This window comes from Diadema antillarum, unplaced genomic scaffold, assembly GCF_040938485.1.
Source record: "Diadema antillarum isolate AM-2024a unplaced genomic scaffold, OU_Dant_1.0 scf00000040, whole genome shotgun sequence".
NCBI classification, from domain to species: domain Eukaryota; kingdom Metazoa; phylum Echinodermata; class Echinoidea; order Diadematoida; family Diadematidae; genus Diadema; species Diadema antillarum.
In genome coordinates this window covers 3,615,670-3,632,593 of record NW_027270929.1, presented here as the reverse complement: position 1 = coordinate 3,632,593, position 16,924 = coordinate 3,615,670, and the positions used below count along the sequence as shown (strand labels likewise).

The following is a 16,924-nucleotide window of genomic DNA, read 5'->3' as shown; positions in this document are numbered from 1 at the left end:
ATAACTAGTACTCACAATACTGTAGTTCGTGATTTTGTTTCTCGTTCTCTTAAGCAAACACACTTCTTGACATACCCTAGGAAGTGAAATAAACACGGCAAGACCAGAGTTGCTGTAAAAAATGTGTAAGATTTGTCCGTTGGACTGACTTCGATTTGTATTAAGTGACAAGGACGTATAAACAAATGAAACCATGGAAATTTGGCAGGTTAGGAATTTACACTCTTAGAATTGTCGGGCAGTGAGTAACACACAACATCTTTGTGCGATTCGCTTATGACGTCACAATGAGGTCACGTGTCTAACACGGCTACGTCATGCAGACTATTCAAGGTCGGCTCGAAATGAGGCTAAGTTCACCGTGTGTCTCTGTCGGAAAGAGAGTGTTCCTTGTTTGGCAAATACGAATCCACGTTGTCCACTCTGATGAGTATTTTCTCGAAGCTGATCGCTCCGGTAATGTTGTCTTAGGATGTCACAGGTTTGGCGGGATTCATGCTGGCAACAATTGAGTATAATACTGCTGATTTCAAGTCTGTCAGCCGTAATGTCCACTTGAGTAAGAGTGCGAAGGCTCATTCAGTCTCTACGTCCACGCAATAACTTACATCAACTTTGCGAAGTGAAGATATATAAAAAAAAAATCGCGAACAAAATTAGAGTGAAAGTCACATCAATATGAAAATTCATAGGAACTCTGTACATCATTGACTGGAGCCGACATAAATATCCACGAAGGGATTACGTACGATATAATTATATTCTTTTGTGTGTGAATCACGTACTGTTCCCACTTATCAAAGAATGAAAGCATATCTAGAGATACAGCTCGTGAGAGTTTATCCTCATTACGCATGTTTCTGCGCATCAGGGGTTCGAATCATGATGTCACCACACCCCTTCGCTCAGTTCTTGGTGCGGCGGTACGCCGCGGAACCCGTTTCCGTGTGGCGGAGCGCCCCCTCTCGGCGGGCCGAACCTATCGCCCATGTGCGGGTGATGATGGTGGTGGTGGAACATGTCCCCGTTGGCGGTGACGGGCGGTAGATGCTGCAAGGGTTCGGGGCTGGTGTTCATCTCCTTGCCCGGCAGGAAGTCGCTGCCGTCGGGCGGTAGCCCACCTCCCATCCCCGTTTGTGATACGGGGATGTGGTGGTCCATGGGGTGGTTGCCCTGGGACGCAGGAGGATGCAGGTAGGGTGCCATCTCCGTGGGCTGTACGGGCGCCTCGGAGGACGGGGGGCCGTTCGGATGGCCCGGATGAAAGTAGTCGAAGTATCCCGCTGGCCCATAGTAATCCGGGTTTCCGTCTGTGGAAATACAAGAAAAAGTAAAGATATGCGCTACGTTAACCTTCTTAGCTTCACATATTCATTCTACGATAACAAGAAATATCCCAAGTCTCCTCTGTGTTTTTTTGAATTCTTGAAGAAATTCGAACAAAATGTTGGCAAATCCTGATTTGAGACCGGCAAATAACTTCGCGACAGTCGGCTTGTTGTGCATTTGATTTAACAGCATGATGCGTTTCACAAACCAATGCAGGCCTGATCACTGCGCTGATATTTCTTCACAACGTAAAATGTCTTCCTCAAGTCACCTCCCTGCTCGAACATTCTCTCAACACTTCCAAACTGACTACACACATCAATGATTGTGTGATCTCCTACAAGACTGAATGAAGCTCTATATCATGGCGCTGCACAAGAAGAATGGCGCCTCATATCATCCATGCCGGTCTCTCATTCTTGAAAAGAAGGAGTGCCACATTACAGCTACTGATAGAGTCTCCAACACGCTTTCCCCAGAGGATTGCACAATGGTGGCGTCCTATACCGCCCCACCCCCGTTTTGTTTAATGTGAAGAAACGCATGAGCTCGATATCTACAGGCCTTTAATGTAGCCAGTAGAAGGTGGGTTAAACTGAAGGTGGGGAAAAAAAGGCGAGGAAGCGCTATGAAGCGGGGAGAGTGTAGCGAGGCGGAGATCTGGGCAAGACTTAGCACCTCCTTGTAGTGTAGCCCCTCACGTATCTCGGACCAAGACGGCTTTACACCTTTCTGCAGCTAAATCCCCATCTGGTGTTTCATTACACATCGCTTTTTCCTCACTGCTCACTTGCTATCATCCATCCTTCATTCCTTTTCCCTTCTTTCAAATCTCACGCTTTCTCTCCAGTTTCCTACCGCCATCTGAGCAAAATCACCCTGACTATAAAATCGAACAGAAAAAAAAGGGAAATACAGACAGAAGGAAAGGTTTAGGACGTGGCTCGTATGTGTGTAACGTTCGTGCCACTGAAAACATCGACCGACCGAATCATCAACACGCGGCATATCATTTTCACTGTTTCTGTCGTGCTTACGAGTACTTCCGTCTATCGTTCTCCGCTTGGTGAATTTTACATGAGGATTTGTTTGGTTGCTAGTCGAGCCAGAGTGTAGTTCTCCGAGACAGAAGAAAGCATTGTAATTGTAACATTATCTCTCCCTACGTAACACTTTGCTGACCTACAAGCCATTCTTCTTCAATAATGAATGCGTGTGTGCAGAGCAGCGATATAGACGGGAACGCGCCCGTAATCACAATATCGGCACAATCTTGTTCTAACACACCTCGTTAACTCTCTCACCATCGCCCTAAAACGGAATTGACATTGTACGTACATTATGATGCCCACGGGGCTGAGAGAGTTAAGTGACAGGTGTTTGATTCAAGTTCTTCGGAAGATTTTCTTTTTTTTTCGCCGCTGAGGAGTGACAAAGTGAAATGGATCTTATTAAGTCAAGTATCAAAAGTAAAAATTTCAAGCAATAATTCGGTATTATGCCAAGAAAAGGCACTAGCACTTCGTGATTTTTGCAAAGACGTCAACGTCGAATAGGAGCATTAGTTTGTCCCGATCTAATGGCTAATGTCATGGCTCAGTTTTTGATAGGGTGATTTTTTTTTCTTCGAATAAATGCACTCTCTCACGTCATCGTGACGTAACGGAAATCACTGGCCAGATACGGGTTCAGAACTTGTTGGACCTTTGGTATCATCATTATCCCCAATCTTCAGCATGAAAGTGCGATTATATTATGTCGCAATTCTCTGTAAAGAATCGTATTGTCATCTGTGAGTGATAAACAGAAATCTTGAACAATAATTTTTCCAGTTTGTGACAATTATGATATTCACCTATGGCTTACACAGCTTACTATTTTCCACTTCTTTTCTTTTTCTATTTATTCAATAATGCATGTTTGTCATGTGCTTTTCCATTTCATAGGTGAGCTCAAGCAGAGATGTACGAATGCCGCACATTCCTGCATGTCCTGGAACCGAGACTACCTAACCGTAAGACGGAAAGGAGAAGAAAAAAAATATAGTGGTGATCACGTGATGTCATAATGCCATACTGTTTCGAAGCGGCGGCATCCCCGTTGAGCTAAATGCGGCTACCTGGTCATTGTAGAAGCGGTGTAACGAAACCAAGTAAAATGCAAGAATTGCCGTCAGTGATGGCACTGGAGGGTCCGTGCAGTTAAAGATAATTTTCGCTGCATGCGACTGCTCTGCGTGAGATGGACGGGGGTACCTGGGAACAGCGAAAGCCTTCGGAGAAACGTCACAGCACGTGACAAATTCGTTTATCACTCGAATGTCTGATGTTTCGACTAGATCGCTTCATCCATTATTTTGTAACAATTTCTTCTGTCATTATACATATATTTCGGGTTTTTTTTTCTTTCCCAGTATAATGTATATAGGGTATATAGCAAGTATAACAACTTGATTATCATCGCAAGCACTTAAATCACATTGGAATTACCCATGATGTATCACTTCGCCAGCGAAAGTACGCACAAGTTTAGCAAACAGCGGGAGAGATATATCGTGCTTCGGCAACACCGTAAGGCGCGAGGGGGGGGGGGGGAGGGGGCATTGCCAACACTAGCATTTCCACGACAACGTGTAATAGAGTAGTAATGGAGTAGTAATTATGTTTTCAAGTAATTTGCTACTTTTAACAATCAGGTGGTTGGCGAAGATGAAACGTTGCTTGTCGATCGCCTTGTCACCTAAAATGGCACTTCAAATTTTACATTCACGGTACAATCTTTTTATCCAATAACTAGTTTGTTTGTTTGTTTGTTTTTGCACAGTCATTTCAACTCGGATTCGCAAATTTCAATATCTGACAGCAACGCACAAAAGCACGCATATACTACAAAGACTATACAGCGATCATTAGCGCAACGAACTTTCACTCCAGCTGGGCTATTATAGACATTAACGTCGTTTTGCACTTAATATGGTAAATGATGAAGTGGAGAGAGGAAATAATTATGGGAGACATTTTACCGATGTTAAGATTGACTCATGCAGGTCACTGGGGAATATGAATACAGAAGGAATGTAACGCAGCCTCTGAGAGGTCTAAGTTAATGTGACAGAAAGTGAGAGAAAAGAGGAGTGGGAAGGGGTGGGGTGCAGGAGGAGATACAGAACAAGGAAAGAAAACAGCTGAGGGTCGAACCGCCCATACATACGGTCCACTAAATTTTTATACGTGCTGAAGAAGATAAGAAATTATTTAAAATCAACAATAAAACATATATCAGTCACGATTAATGTATGGCAATTTTATACATATTTTCTGTATTCTATTTACATGTCTTTCAAAAGTTTTAAAATAGTCTTATATCACATGAGAAACTGCTCATATCGACTCTCATGCATTCAAAAATAAGAAAAAAATATAGGGAAAGAGTAAGATAAAGGAAAGAAAAGAGAAAGGCGGGGATGGAGAGGGGAGAAGGCGGTAGGAGGGGGTCATCTAGGAAATACAGGCGACAGGCAACAAAGTGTTTTGCAGACAGTAACTCAACGCAGTGGAACTAACTCGTCTGGACAAAAGCGGAGACTTGAAACCGACCCCGCCGCGGAGCATATGTATACGGGGCGCTGAACAAACACGCGGCCAGAGGTCTCGGGTCGAGTTTACCCTCCGTGCGCCGTGCATACCTTCAGCGGCTTATCATGCCATGTCATCTGATGTAAGCGGGCGAATTACAAGAAGAGGAAAAAGAGTTTGGCACGAGCATTCCGACCATTTTCGATGTGGCTGCGCCGATAACGGCCTTGCGGTGGCAATAGTTTAACACTGCTGTTCATTAGCTTTAAAACAATTCATTAATGTTTGCATTGTGGACATTTAAAAGAGTGAACGCATGGGGCCTATCAATTATTATGATTGTGGAACCGTGATTACGTTGATATTCAGCATGCATCCTTTTAATTCTACAGGTCTTCAACCGTAGCAATAGAACTGCGTACAAAATGTACACTCAATTTTGTCTGTTAAAAAAAAAAGAATGTGTACACTCGCTTATTTTGGTTATAAAGATAATATTTTGTATATCCCTCAATACCATAACTATTATACACTGCAAATGTGTGCCAAATGCATTGAAGCCCTTCCATACTCCCTTCACGCTAAATGTCACTAGGGACAATACTCATATACAGCAACTATACAATCTAAACTTATCCTTTACCCTTAGTGAAGGAGAAGCGAGGAGGGGGAAAAAGAGAAAGAGATCAGAGGTATTTAGAGAACGCGCGAAGCCCGGAGCGACGTCGAATCAATGAGTACACAGAGCAGGCTGAAACTGACCGCCACACAGCGCGCCAATTGTCCCCCGACGGAACCGCGATCGCTTGGCGAAGACACATAGTGTATACGGGGCCGAGCTTGAAAACGAACGGTATAATTTCCACTGACAAATTGGACTACAGCCGTACAGTGACATTTTCCTTTCAACCCCCCCCCCCATCCTCCCCTCCCATCGTGTCGTACCCTCTGTCGATCGATGACTGTTCGTCAAGATCGATTGTCTATATTATTATCCTGTTTTCATACATGTTAAGTTTACACCTTAAACACCATGGGCCAAATTTAATGTAACCACTGCTGTATCTATCTTAGATTTAATGTTAAGTTTACACCTTAAACACAATGTACCAAATTTAACGAAATCACTGCTGTATCTATCATAAAAAAAATGAAATTCAATTAAGACTTGTGTCACTCACACATCTTCTTTTATCTATTTACCGTAAGATGGTGACATAGCTATGATGCTAAAACGTTTGGTTGTTGTTGTATCAATGCCAAATACTGCATTAAAAATGAAAGCTTAGAGTGCAGAAAATGCATCAATATCGGTTCAACATTATTCACTGCACGTGACTTAACATTTGATAACATTATTCGTGAGATTACTATACATCAGCTGACAAGTTTTACGGAACAACTACGCTTACTTATGTCACGGCCACATAATATTGAGGAATCTCGCATAGAATTAATAAATTTTTGAACTGTAAATGCAGTGAGAAGATGCGATAGAGTGCAAACCTTGATTCATACAGATATTGTATGAGCAATCCAATGTTTGCCTATTATGGCCCTAAGCATGTGATGTCATCGGGCAATATGCGCTAATATCGGCCCCTAAGGAGTGCTTTCGGTGATCAAACATTTGAGTTCGTATGATTCAATATTGTACACTAGCAACATGTTGACTCAAAGCAGCGATATCGCGATACACACAACCACACACACAATACAAAAACGCTAGCGCATGGTATAGGTTTTTACTTTGACACCATGTACTGTACTTGGTGTAATTAACAGTCCGCCCTCTTGAGTTTTGAGGACCCTCCTGTCCCTCCTTCTTTTCGCTGATGAGCGTCGCACTTATTGGGACTCGAACGCGGTTTACTGTATCACAACGCGTAACGCGAGCTGGCGCAGCAAACAGCGACTCAGAGGTCCTTGTAAAGTAGACTGCAACACGAGATCTCGATAAATTTCCGGTCAATTTCGGATAGCAGAAGGTGCGAAAATGCTGCGACCCCCTCCCCCCACTTTCTCCATCCCCTTCTCTCTGTCCTTTGCCCTTCTGTTGAAGAGGGGACGCCCTCAACTCATTACAGCCAGTAATTGAGGATGGGACTCGAGATGGGAAGGTGTCAATCCCTGACTACCCAAGCTACCAGAGCTCGCGGGAGAGAGTGTTCGGTGGTCAGGCGACCAGTCCGCCTCGTACTAGTATTCAGCGCACGGGTCGCGAGACGCTCAATTTCTCTTCGAGTGTATAGAGAGAAAGGTCAACCAGCGCAGATGATAGCATCGTGCTTGTGATGCGAAATGCGCAGCCTTCGTCCGACTAAATTGTGTGTTGTTTCATGGCGGACTCACGGGAACCCATTGGTACGAGCCTAAGGCGTGGCGCCAACCAACTTTGATATCTGTGCTGTCGACTTATGCATAAAATGTAAAAATTGCACAAACACATGATGATATCGAGAGAGAGAGAGAGAGAGAGAGAGAGAGAGGAAAGATGCTGAGTGTATGTATGTATGTATGTGTATATATATATATATATATATATGTGTGTGTGTGTGTGTGTGTGTGTGTGTGTGTATCTAATTTGCTCACACGGTATTCCCTTTCCTCCGTTACTTACACAGAAATTACTCTCAAATTTTGTCTCAGTGTTCCTGGTGACTTTATACAATATTTTACATAAGCTCATGATAAATCATAAGTAAATATTTCAGAGCCACGGGAAGCACTAAACCTACTGTAAATGTCATCATGCAGCCCAAAGTCAGATATAGAACTACGTCTACGAGAGAATTTTATGCAGCTTTTACGGTAGATATTTCGCCATATTAGACTATAGTAAGTTCATGAGCTTGAGGATAGACTCATTGTTAAGCCTTGATTTCCATTTATATGCCTTACATGTGATATCATTGCTTACACAGACGCGTAGCTATAGCCAGGGATTTCACGACTGTGGGACCAAACCAGTGCAGTCAGGCGGTACGGCACAGCGGCATTAAAAACGTGATTGATACAGTCTCTATACTCTGCCTCATTTCGAACGCTTAAAAATAGTTTATACAGCTTGCTCTTTTTCATCGGAAGGCAATGACCCGATGACGTTTCTTGTCTGTCATTTCCTTCCACTCACAGAACACATCAAAGTAGTCAAAATCGAACTTTGTCTTTCACACAAACACGATGTATACATTTAGGGGTTATCGAGTTGTTACTGTTCGTCACTCTGCCCTAGGATGGCGCCCTATAGTGTCCGTAGCAATATGATAATTTCGGATGGTCGTCTGCAACAGACGTTTTAACGTGTACCTCTTCTGAACGAAGCTGCACATTACTCCTGGGGACCGTTTCATGAAACTTTTTGTCGGTGTTTTGCACTGACAACTGTTAAAAGCTACTGAAATCCTTGCGTCTGATTGGCTGTTGGCATATTTGTCGGTGAAAACCTCCGACGAACTCGTTGATGAAACACCCCCTGATAATTATTGACTTTCCAATCACGCACTGTATGTGTTGTATGTCGACAATGAAATCAATGTCAACGGTTGATCAAACAGTTTGTTAGCAAAACACACATACACACACATAGAAACTAAGCTGATCGATTAAACTCTACATTGCTTCTATAGACTGAGTGACGCAAAATATTTCTTTTTCACATCTTAAGAGTTCTCTAGAAAAAAAAACCCGCATATAATTCCTTTAACCCTCAAGGGATTATGTTTTTAACTCTGGCAATATCAATTAATGTTTGGCCTCGACAACAAAGAAATTGAGAGAGTTCGTCTTCACCTACACTCGTATCAGAGAGCCACCGTGGAAGAAATAAATCCATTTAAACATAGTATGCATAACACAAAGCCGCAAGAGAGCAAAATAAATGTTAAAAACTCAACTAAAGGCAAATTACATAATCGCGTAGGTGTAAAATTGGCTAATCGGATTTGGTCTAGAAAATGGCGCACGCTGTAATCTGGTCTTAACCACTTGTTCGCAAGGACGCGGAGTCAGAAGCAACTTTCTTTTTTTTTTTCCTTTTTTTTTTTTGCACGCTGTCTTAATCTGTGCGGCTACATGAAGAAAAAGCCTCCCCAAACACTCCCATTCATTTATGTTACACTTTAAGAACCTCATTTGATTTATAAGGCTTGACTTGCGAGCACGGTAAACTGGAAGTCACTTTTTGCTCGAGATTTGATGAGGCGGTTCGATTATCGCAGCTTGATCTAATGAAGATGCATTGCGTTATATCAAGCCTCACATTACACCAATACAGCACACAAAGCTCCCGCACAGTAGACTATAATCTCGCGCATGTGCCGTTAACTCTAAGCTTCGTGGGATCGCACGCACTGTCTTTTACCACTTGACCAGTAGTGATGCCAGAAAGGGATAGCTACAGGCATACATAGGACACGCATGGACCAAAGCGTGTTGTACAGGATAACGCAACATCATGATACACGCCAGGGTGACCCGTTCGAATGCGTCAATAGTTGGTTGGTCGCTGCATGGAGCTAAAAATGGTCTCTGGCGACCCAGTGAATAAGCACCACAAGTGTCCTAACACCAGATGAGTGGTCCCAGCCCGTTGGTCCACGTTTCAGCCAGTGTCTCGACTTGACACATGAACATAGAGCTGTCACACTGTTGTTGTTGTTGTTGTTGTTGTTGTTGTTGTTGTTGTTGTTGTTGTTGTTGTTGTTGTTGTTGAAGTCTATGACGTTAATGATTCGTCTCGTAGTTGTCTTTAAAATTTGTTTAGTGAATATTCTTAAAACAACTTCGTTATTCTCACATCTAAATATAAATCTCCCTTTTTGTCGGATTTCAACCTAGAAGTGGTCGATCCAGTTCTCGTCTGGTTTGTGATGTATGTTCTGGCCAGCCCGACTCGCTATGTTGAATACGCCAGGGCAATGCTTATATAGGCCGTTCCAACGCTCGGTCGGGATAGACCGAGATCTGTAGTAATGTTATAAAGATATCTATCCGACGGCCCAATGAAAGTTACACGCAATATTACGCTGCGATCAGAAGGAATTCTCTTTTCAATTTTTACTCGATTTTTACTCTTTTCAGCCTTACAGTGTTACTTGCTATCATCTTCCTTGAATACTGGTACGCGCGAAGAATAAAACTGAAGAAAGAAAACATTACGTTGGAACTGACGCGGGGTGAGGGTGGCGTAAAATTTAAAGCCTAAATAATCATCTGTTACAAAACACATACGATCTAAAGCTCACGAACGTGCACCTTTGAAAAATTTCGTACATTTGAACGCCTACAATCGGCAAAATGTCTTGAAGGCCGCGGAACATACATGGATACTTTAACAGCCACTTGTTCGATCACTTTATACTCTCTGTTTGTATCGTATAGAGATAAGCTTCACAGTTGAAAAGTTATGAGGCAGCCATTAATGGATATTAGCGCGTCTTTTGCTTCTTATCCTGTAAATGTACTCAGTACGACATTATGTTCTCTCGACAGTTTTGAATCGTGCAGTATGAAGAAGGGTGAAAGGGAAATCGCGGCACCTTTACCTGGGATCTGTTTTTTAACCGTCGCAGTCAAGCTGCGACCTCTAGCGTGGGTCCTATGTGAATGCTACGCGTGCGTTGAGCCGATAATAGGTCGATATACCCTGCATGGCTTCGGGTCGTAATGACCCAAAGACGGACATTGTGCTCTTTGCCGAGGAAAAAGAAAATAAACGCGAAAATTGTAATTGTGCGAAATTGGTGAGGGGATTTTCAACGCCCATAAACTTTAGGAGATCTTCTTATCTAAATTGGATCAAATTATTACACTTTGTCACATTTTAATGAAAGAAAATTGTGAGCGTAAACGTATCGCTTGGAGGCTTCACCTATTTTGGAAAAAAATGTCGGTAAGCACAGGTTGCCTACGATTCATACGGGTTCGTTGATATTTTGGTGGTAGACAACATTTTTATGTGGACGTGCAATAAAATCCACATGTGGCAAAATCTTTGCTGCATGGGAGCAGTTACATCAACAATGAATGTAAGTGAAGATTAAACAGTTAAAGCTTGATCTATGTAATCTATGATAAGAACATTTTGATAACTTTCTTCACGGATAACTTTGAAATTACCCAAAACAGTCACATCAACAATGCAAAGTGATTTACAATTTGTATACCAGTCAACAGCACCAGCAGTGCAAGAGATAGAATGGTTGTTGAGTCTTAAGCAGACAACAAAGGTATAACCTCACCTGCGTCATAGCCAAACGGCGGGCTTCCCATCATGTCCGGGTTGTTCTCCACGTCGAAGGGGCCTCGGAGAGGGCGCATGCGCCGTGGGTTCCTGAAGAAGTGGTGTCTTCTCGCTCCCAGTGCGCTGAGCTGCTTCATTCGGCGTTCCTTTGAGCGGCGATTCTGAAACCAGACCTGGGGAGCAGCGAAATGTGAAAAAAAATATTTTGACTGTTAGATTATTTACTCATGTATGTGCAATATCACGAATTTCCTCACAAGTGAGAACTTTAAAGAAGGTACATATCATGTATGACAGAGGAAACTTTATTTTGTGGATGAAAGGAAGATGTTGCTTGGTCTCATAGCATTGATACATATTTAGATTACACGTTTTGCCCAACTCAATTAGCCACAAACAATGATGAAATATTTGTGTCTGCTGTCTCATGGGTCGTCGGAGATCGGCACATAATGAATATATATTTCTTGATTTCTTTCATTAAGCTCAAGCCACCCTTCCGTTTCTCCCTTGCCCCTCAGCGAAATGCTTTGTGCTCAACTTTAGAGACAAATCATCGACAGAACGTATCAACAAATCAAATCTGATGGTTGTTTGCTGCGGTGGAGAGGAGACAGAGTGACAGATAGAGAAAAAGAGACGGATAGAGGATAGAAAGAAAGAAAGAAAGATAAGGAGGGACAGGGAAGAGGGCGAGAGAGGGAGGAGGAAGGAGAGAGACAGGAGAATGATGATGGGGGATGCTGCTTTTTAGTCGCGGATGATGATGAGTTTACAGACGGAAGAAGCAGGTGGGTTGAGCTATGAGTTCAGCTTGTTCACTCCGCCTCGCTCCGTGTGGTATCGATCGATTGCCCGGCCGAGCAAGTTGGGAGCGGCGAACTTATTGCCATCTCCAGCGCAGACGACAGGATCTTACTTCTTCTTCATGGCGGGAATTGAAAGCATGTGAGCGATAAAAGAACATACATATATCTCGTGATTCCGTCATCGAAACAAAGATGCTAGCCACCGTGACTGAATGCATGTCGTAGCGAGTGACCATGCGTACCTGGATTGTCTTTTTTTTTGTTGGTTTTCGTTTCTTGTTGTTTTGGTTTAAGTATAGTGGTTTGCCCTTTATGCCAAGAGTAGTATTACTGCCATGGTGTGTGGCTATGACCTCGTCATAATCACATGACTAGTACTATACTATCAACAAACAGTGTGCTTTCAAAGGCCTTATATAACATGAATGCAACGGCAGTATCTGTGTTCACTGATGTGCCATCTTTATTTTCATCATTCTTTCATCCCTTCGATTACTAGCGTTATCATTTCCAATGAACTGTATCATTTTCAAGATTTTGCCGGAATCATTACTGATTGCTATCTTACTATATATTTCTATTGTAGTATCAGTTGAAAAAAAAACAAGCAAATGAAAAAGAAAGAATTAAAACAAACAAACTAAACACACAAACAAAACGCTTGCGCATGTTTGCAAAGGCGGTATCTGTGTTCACTGATGTGCGGAAATAGAATGATCAGTGTCATCTTTATTTTCATAATTCTTTCATCCCTTAGATTACTAGCGTTATCATTTCAAATGAACTGTATCATTTTCAAGATTTGCCGGAAACATTACTGATTGCTATCTTACTATATATTTCTATTGTAGTATCAGTTGAAAAAAAAAACAAGCAAATGAAAAAGAAAGAATTAAAACAAACAAACTAAACACACAAACAAAACGCTTGCGCATGTTTGCAAAGGCGGTATCTGTGTTCACTGATGTGCGGAAATATAGAATGATCAGTGTCCTCTTTATTTTCATCATTCTTTCATCCCTTAGATTACTAGCGTTATCATTTCCAATGAACTGTATCATTTTCAAGATTTGCCGGAAACATTACTGATTGCTTTCTTACTATATATTTCTATTGTAGTATCAGTTGAAAAAAAAAAGCAAATGAAAAAGAAAGAATTAAAACAAACAAAGTAAACACACAAACAAAACGCTTGCGCATGCGTAAACAAACGCTGAATTCGCTTGCGTAGACGAAACTAGATTGGACAAATTTTTCTGCACCTTTCTTCCTGGGAGCTTTCATCTCAAACGTTTAATTTTGACGGAAGACACAGAAGAGAAATTGTGACAGTAAAGACACCAAAGAAGGATCCGTAATGCAGTGGAAACCCGACGCCTCCGGTGCGGATGGCAATGTCAGATAGGATCGAATCGAACCGGCATCTCGAAATATTTTATGCGCTGAGTGATTATTCAAATTCTCTCTCAAGACGGGGGATACCATTTCTACCACAACAAAATAACATAACATGCCGTCCGTGTTTTCTTCTCACTTCCCTTTTTCCCCTCTTTCGCTGTCTCTCAAGTTCGTCACGTCAGGTTTGAGTACCGACACACACAAAAAAAGAGCTCCCCCAACAAGGAAAGCTATACCTCGTAAATCGAAAGTCACCTGAGTTTGAGTTTCAACACGAATTGCTGTCGCCAAAATCTCGGCCATTTCGGGGTGATTTTTTTTCTATTTTTTTTTTATCTCTCGCTTCTCTCCTTCTCTTCCGCGCGATTTTGAAACTGTATCCTTTGCTCGTCACCGCCGTCTTTCAGGCCCGCGTATCGTATGGTACGCGTTTTGTGACGGGGGAACGAAAACAACCTCGTACCCAACATGCCGACAAATATGCGCGGCGGGTGCTGACGGGTATGCATGCGCGCGCGCTCCTATGGCGTTGCCCTGCCTCACTACCACCGATTTAGGGCTATTGATGGCGTCGAAGGAAGTAATGCCCCATGGAAACGTAAAACTGTCTCTTCCTTTCTCTCTGACTTAGTTCTTCCTCCCTTTGCTCTCGCCGCTCTTTCTCTCTTTGGTTCCTTTTCTCCCCACCTTTTATACCGTTCTCTTTCACATCTAACTGTCTGATAATTTGACTTCCTCTCTTAACCACCCTTCATTCCTTTCTTCTTTTCTATGTCTGTCTGTCTGTCTATCTATCTATCTACCTATCTGCCTGCTTGTCTGTCTGTCTGTCTGTCAGTCTGTCTATCTGCCTGTCGAGCTTTGCTGCCTAAGATAACATGTAGGCCTATATAAAGCCAGAATGAAGATAGGAATATAAGGGAAGATAGCACTACAAAGAGCATGGCAAAAGTAGACAAACCGAGCGGGGCAATCAAGGCGTACATCCTGGAAGTATAAACACAGATATTGATAATAAACATAAACATAGTAATAGTAATAATAATAACAATAATAATAATTATAATGATGATAATAATAATAATAATAATGATAATAATAACAATAATAATAATGATAATAATAATAATAACAATATGTTGACAACAATAGTAATTATTATCAAACTATAACGCAGTATCTTATAGCACTCACTTCACTGCAATCACGCAATCTTTATTTACTGCTAGTGTTACTACTACTACTAACTACTACTGCCACTATACTGGTGCTCCTACTCTCACTGCCTGCATAATTTTCATCATTATTGCTGTGAAAATTACTATGAATTTCAATGATATCATAACTATCACGGGTGTTAATCTCTTTATTAACACGTCGTGTCATTGTAACACTGAAGCACAGGACAGCATTTTTAATCGGAGTCACAACATTTGCGCTGACGCCGGGTGAACGTCCTTAGACACCGCCCCCTGGCGGCCGGAGCGTAGACTCATCGACCCAGTATTTATATCGCTGCCAATTTGTTCGGCATGTGCCTCGCGCCCACCGTGGGGAATAGAGTGGAGGTGATTGTTGTTTTGTAGTGACTAGCGACTGACTTGTGTTCGGATGCCGATGTCATAATTCATACCGAGAATTCGGGAATTGAAGAAATTTGGGGGGTTTGAAGAGCAAGGAGGGAGAAAATATGAAAAAAGGGGGTCGGAAACGAGACTCTCTCCGCCTTCAGTATAAAGTCACAAGCAAATACATCTCTGTATATTATGTGTATATATGGTTGCATACATACACATAACGCGGTATGTACGGATAAACATTATTTTACGCATATTGTATGTGATGACATTTATGTGTGTGTGTGTGTGTGTGTGTGTGTGTCTGTGTGTAACTTTCATTCGTTGAGGGTTTAACGCACTTCTTGAATTTCAACGGAGATGTCATCAATTTCAATTAATAATAATGATAAAAAGAATAAAGATCATTTGTATTTCGCAGCTACTAGGATAGGATTCTCTACGTCGCATAACGAAATAAGATGCTTTATTGTAGGTTAGCTTTAGATATGATAAGATAGCCAAACATTTATTACGGGTGCCATATATTTCAGTAACAAATTGCAAATGTGGCCGTGTCGAAATTTTTAGATCATGAAGGTAGATTTCGTCATCAGTTGGAGGGTTTCTTAAGTGATAAGGTTATAATACCGCGAGCTTAAGGAAGGTTCACTTTGGAGATGATACGTGGATGTTGTTCAACTCTGCGGCATTACCGGGACAGATAAGGGAATGACAAAGGGATGGGTGTTACTGCTCCGATTAGAAAGATAAACGAACTGAATTAAACACGTATGAAGGACACGCGCTACAATTAAATATTAAAAACGATGAATATTTCGTTCATTCACGACACATACAAGAGGAAAGGATGAGGAAACACACAGACACGTACACACACATACACACATACACACATCAAACAGTACAGTGGAGAAGAGGAATTAGATGACGAAAGAAACCCTAGAAATTCAGAATGAGGTTCCCATCTGGTCGTTTAGCGCCGGGGCAGCGAAATCTTGTCGACAAGTTCCCGATACAGTTGTAGATCACTGGCGTCCCCAGAGTTTCGGGGGAAGTTCTCGGCACACTTGCGCTTTGTTTGCGCGGTGTAGAGAGACGCGTCGGTATGCCAACTGTACACAAACAACTGAGTCTCTCTTTTCTCTCAACCTGTCTTTTCTTTTTGCTACTTTGCCGCTACCATGGCTTGTAACCATCGCTTCCTCTCTCACCCGCTCTCCCCTTGTCTTTCCAGTACTCTCCCGTCACACAGCCATCATGTATTTGGGCCACAGTCAGTGCTCTTGCACAACCCCGGCAGTCGGTTAGTCTTGTAACTAACAGACGTTTTGGAATAAAGTATTTTCCTTTTATATTTTCACGCTCTTTGTTGCTACTTTTTAGAGGAGGCAGGGAAAACTGGGGCATTTACCTTTAAATATAGCATATTTTTGTCTTTGCTAATTCTTTTCATGTTTGCGATAATTCGACGAATTGCGTGACTCAACACTAATCTCTTCCAGCTGACATCACAGGTACACGGATAGCAAAATTAACACGCGCAGGAAGACAGAAAAGATACAAACTAAACTAACGGATCATGGACGAGCCTAGCAACCCTTAAAGGCGATAGAAACCGACTTTGAAAAACATCTACAAAGTCTTGCTACTGATCGTCTGGCTTGGTTCTTGATCATTTTCAGTTTTTTCTTTTCTTTCTTTTTTTTCGCCCTTTGACTCCCTGTCTCACAACCCTAGGGAGGTGAGTGGGGTTGTGAGGGGGCACGGGCGAGGCATTCCACCCAACGGTCCCAGAGGTGTGATTAGACCAGGTATCTTACGGGGTGGTGGGAGCGCTGAGTGAGACCGCGGCAAGCTTCAAAGTCGACAGACAGCAATGGAGAAAGAGGAGAGAGAGAGGGAGAGAGAAGGGGAGGGACCCAAAGAGAGAGAATGGGAGAGTAAGAAGAGAAATGGGGGTGGGGTAGGTCCTTAAACCCTTCACGAAAT

The 16,924-nt window shown here is 42.3% G+C and overlaps 1 protein-coding gene across 1 annotated transcript in view; it reads right to left on the bottom strand.

Annotated features, from left to right (window-relative positions):
- Nucleotides 1-888: 888 nt before the first annotated feature.
- The window catches only part of LOC139712181 (LIM/homeobox protein Lhx5-like), an 80,315-nt gene continuing 64,279 nt past the window's right edge, over nt 889-16,924 (bottom strand). The window contains exons 4-5 of the mRNA XM_071624023.1: nt 11,147-11,321; nt 889-1,310 (exon numbers count right to left, since the gene is read on the bottom strand). Coding sequence (XP_071480124.1) covers nt 889-1,310; nt 11,147-11,321 — 597 coding nt within the window. The remainder of the gene's footprint in view (nt 1,311-11,146; nt 11,322-16,924) is intronic.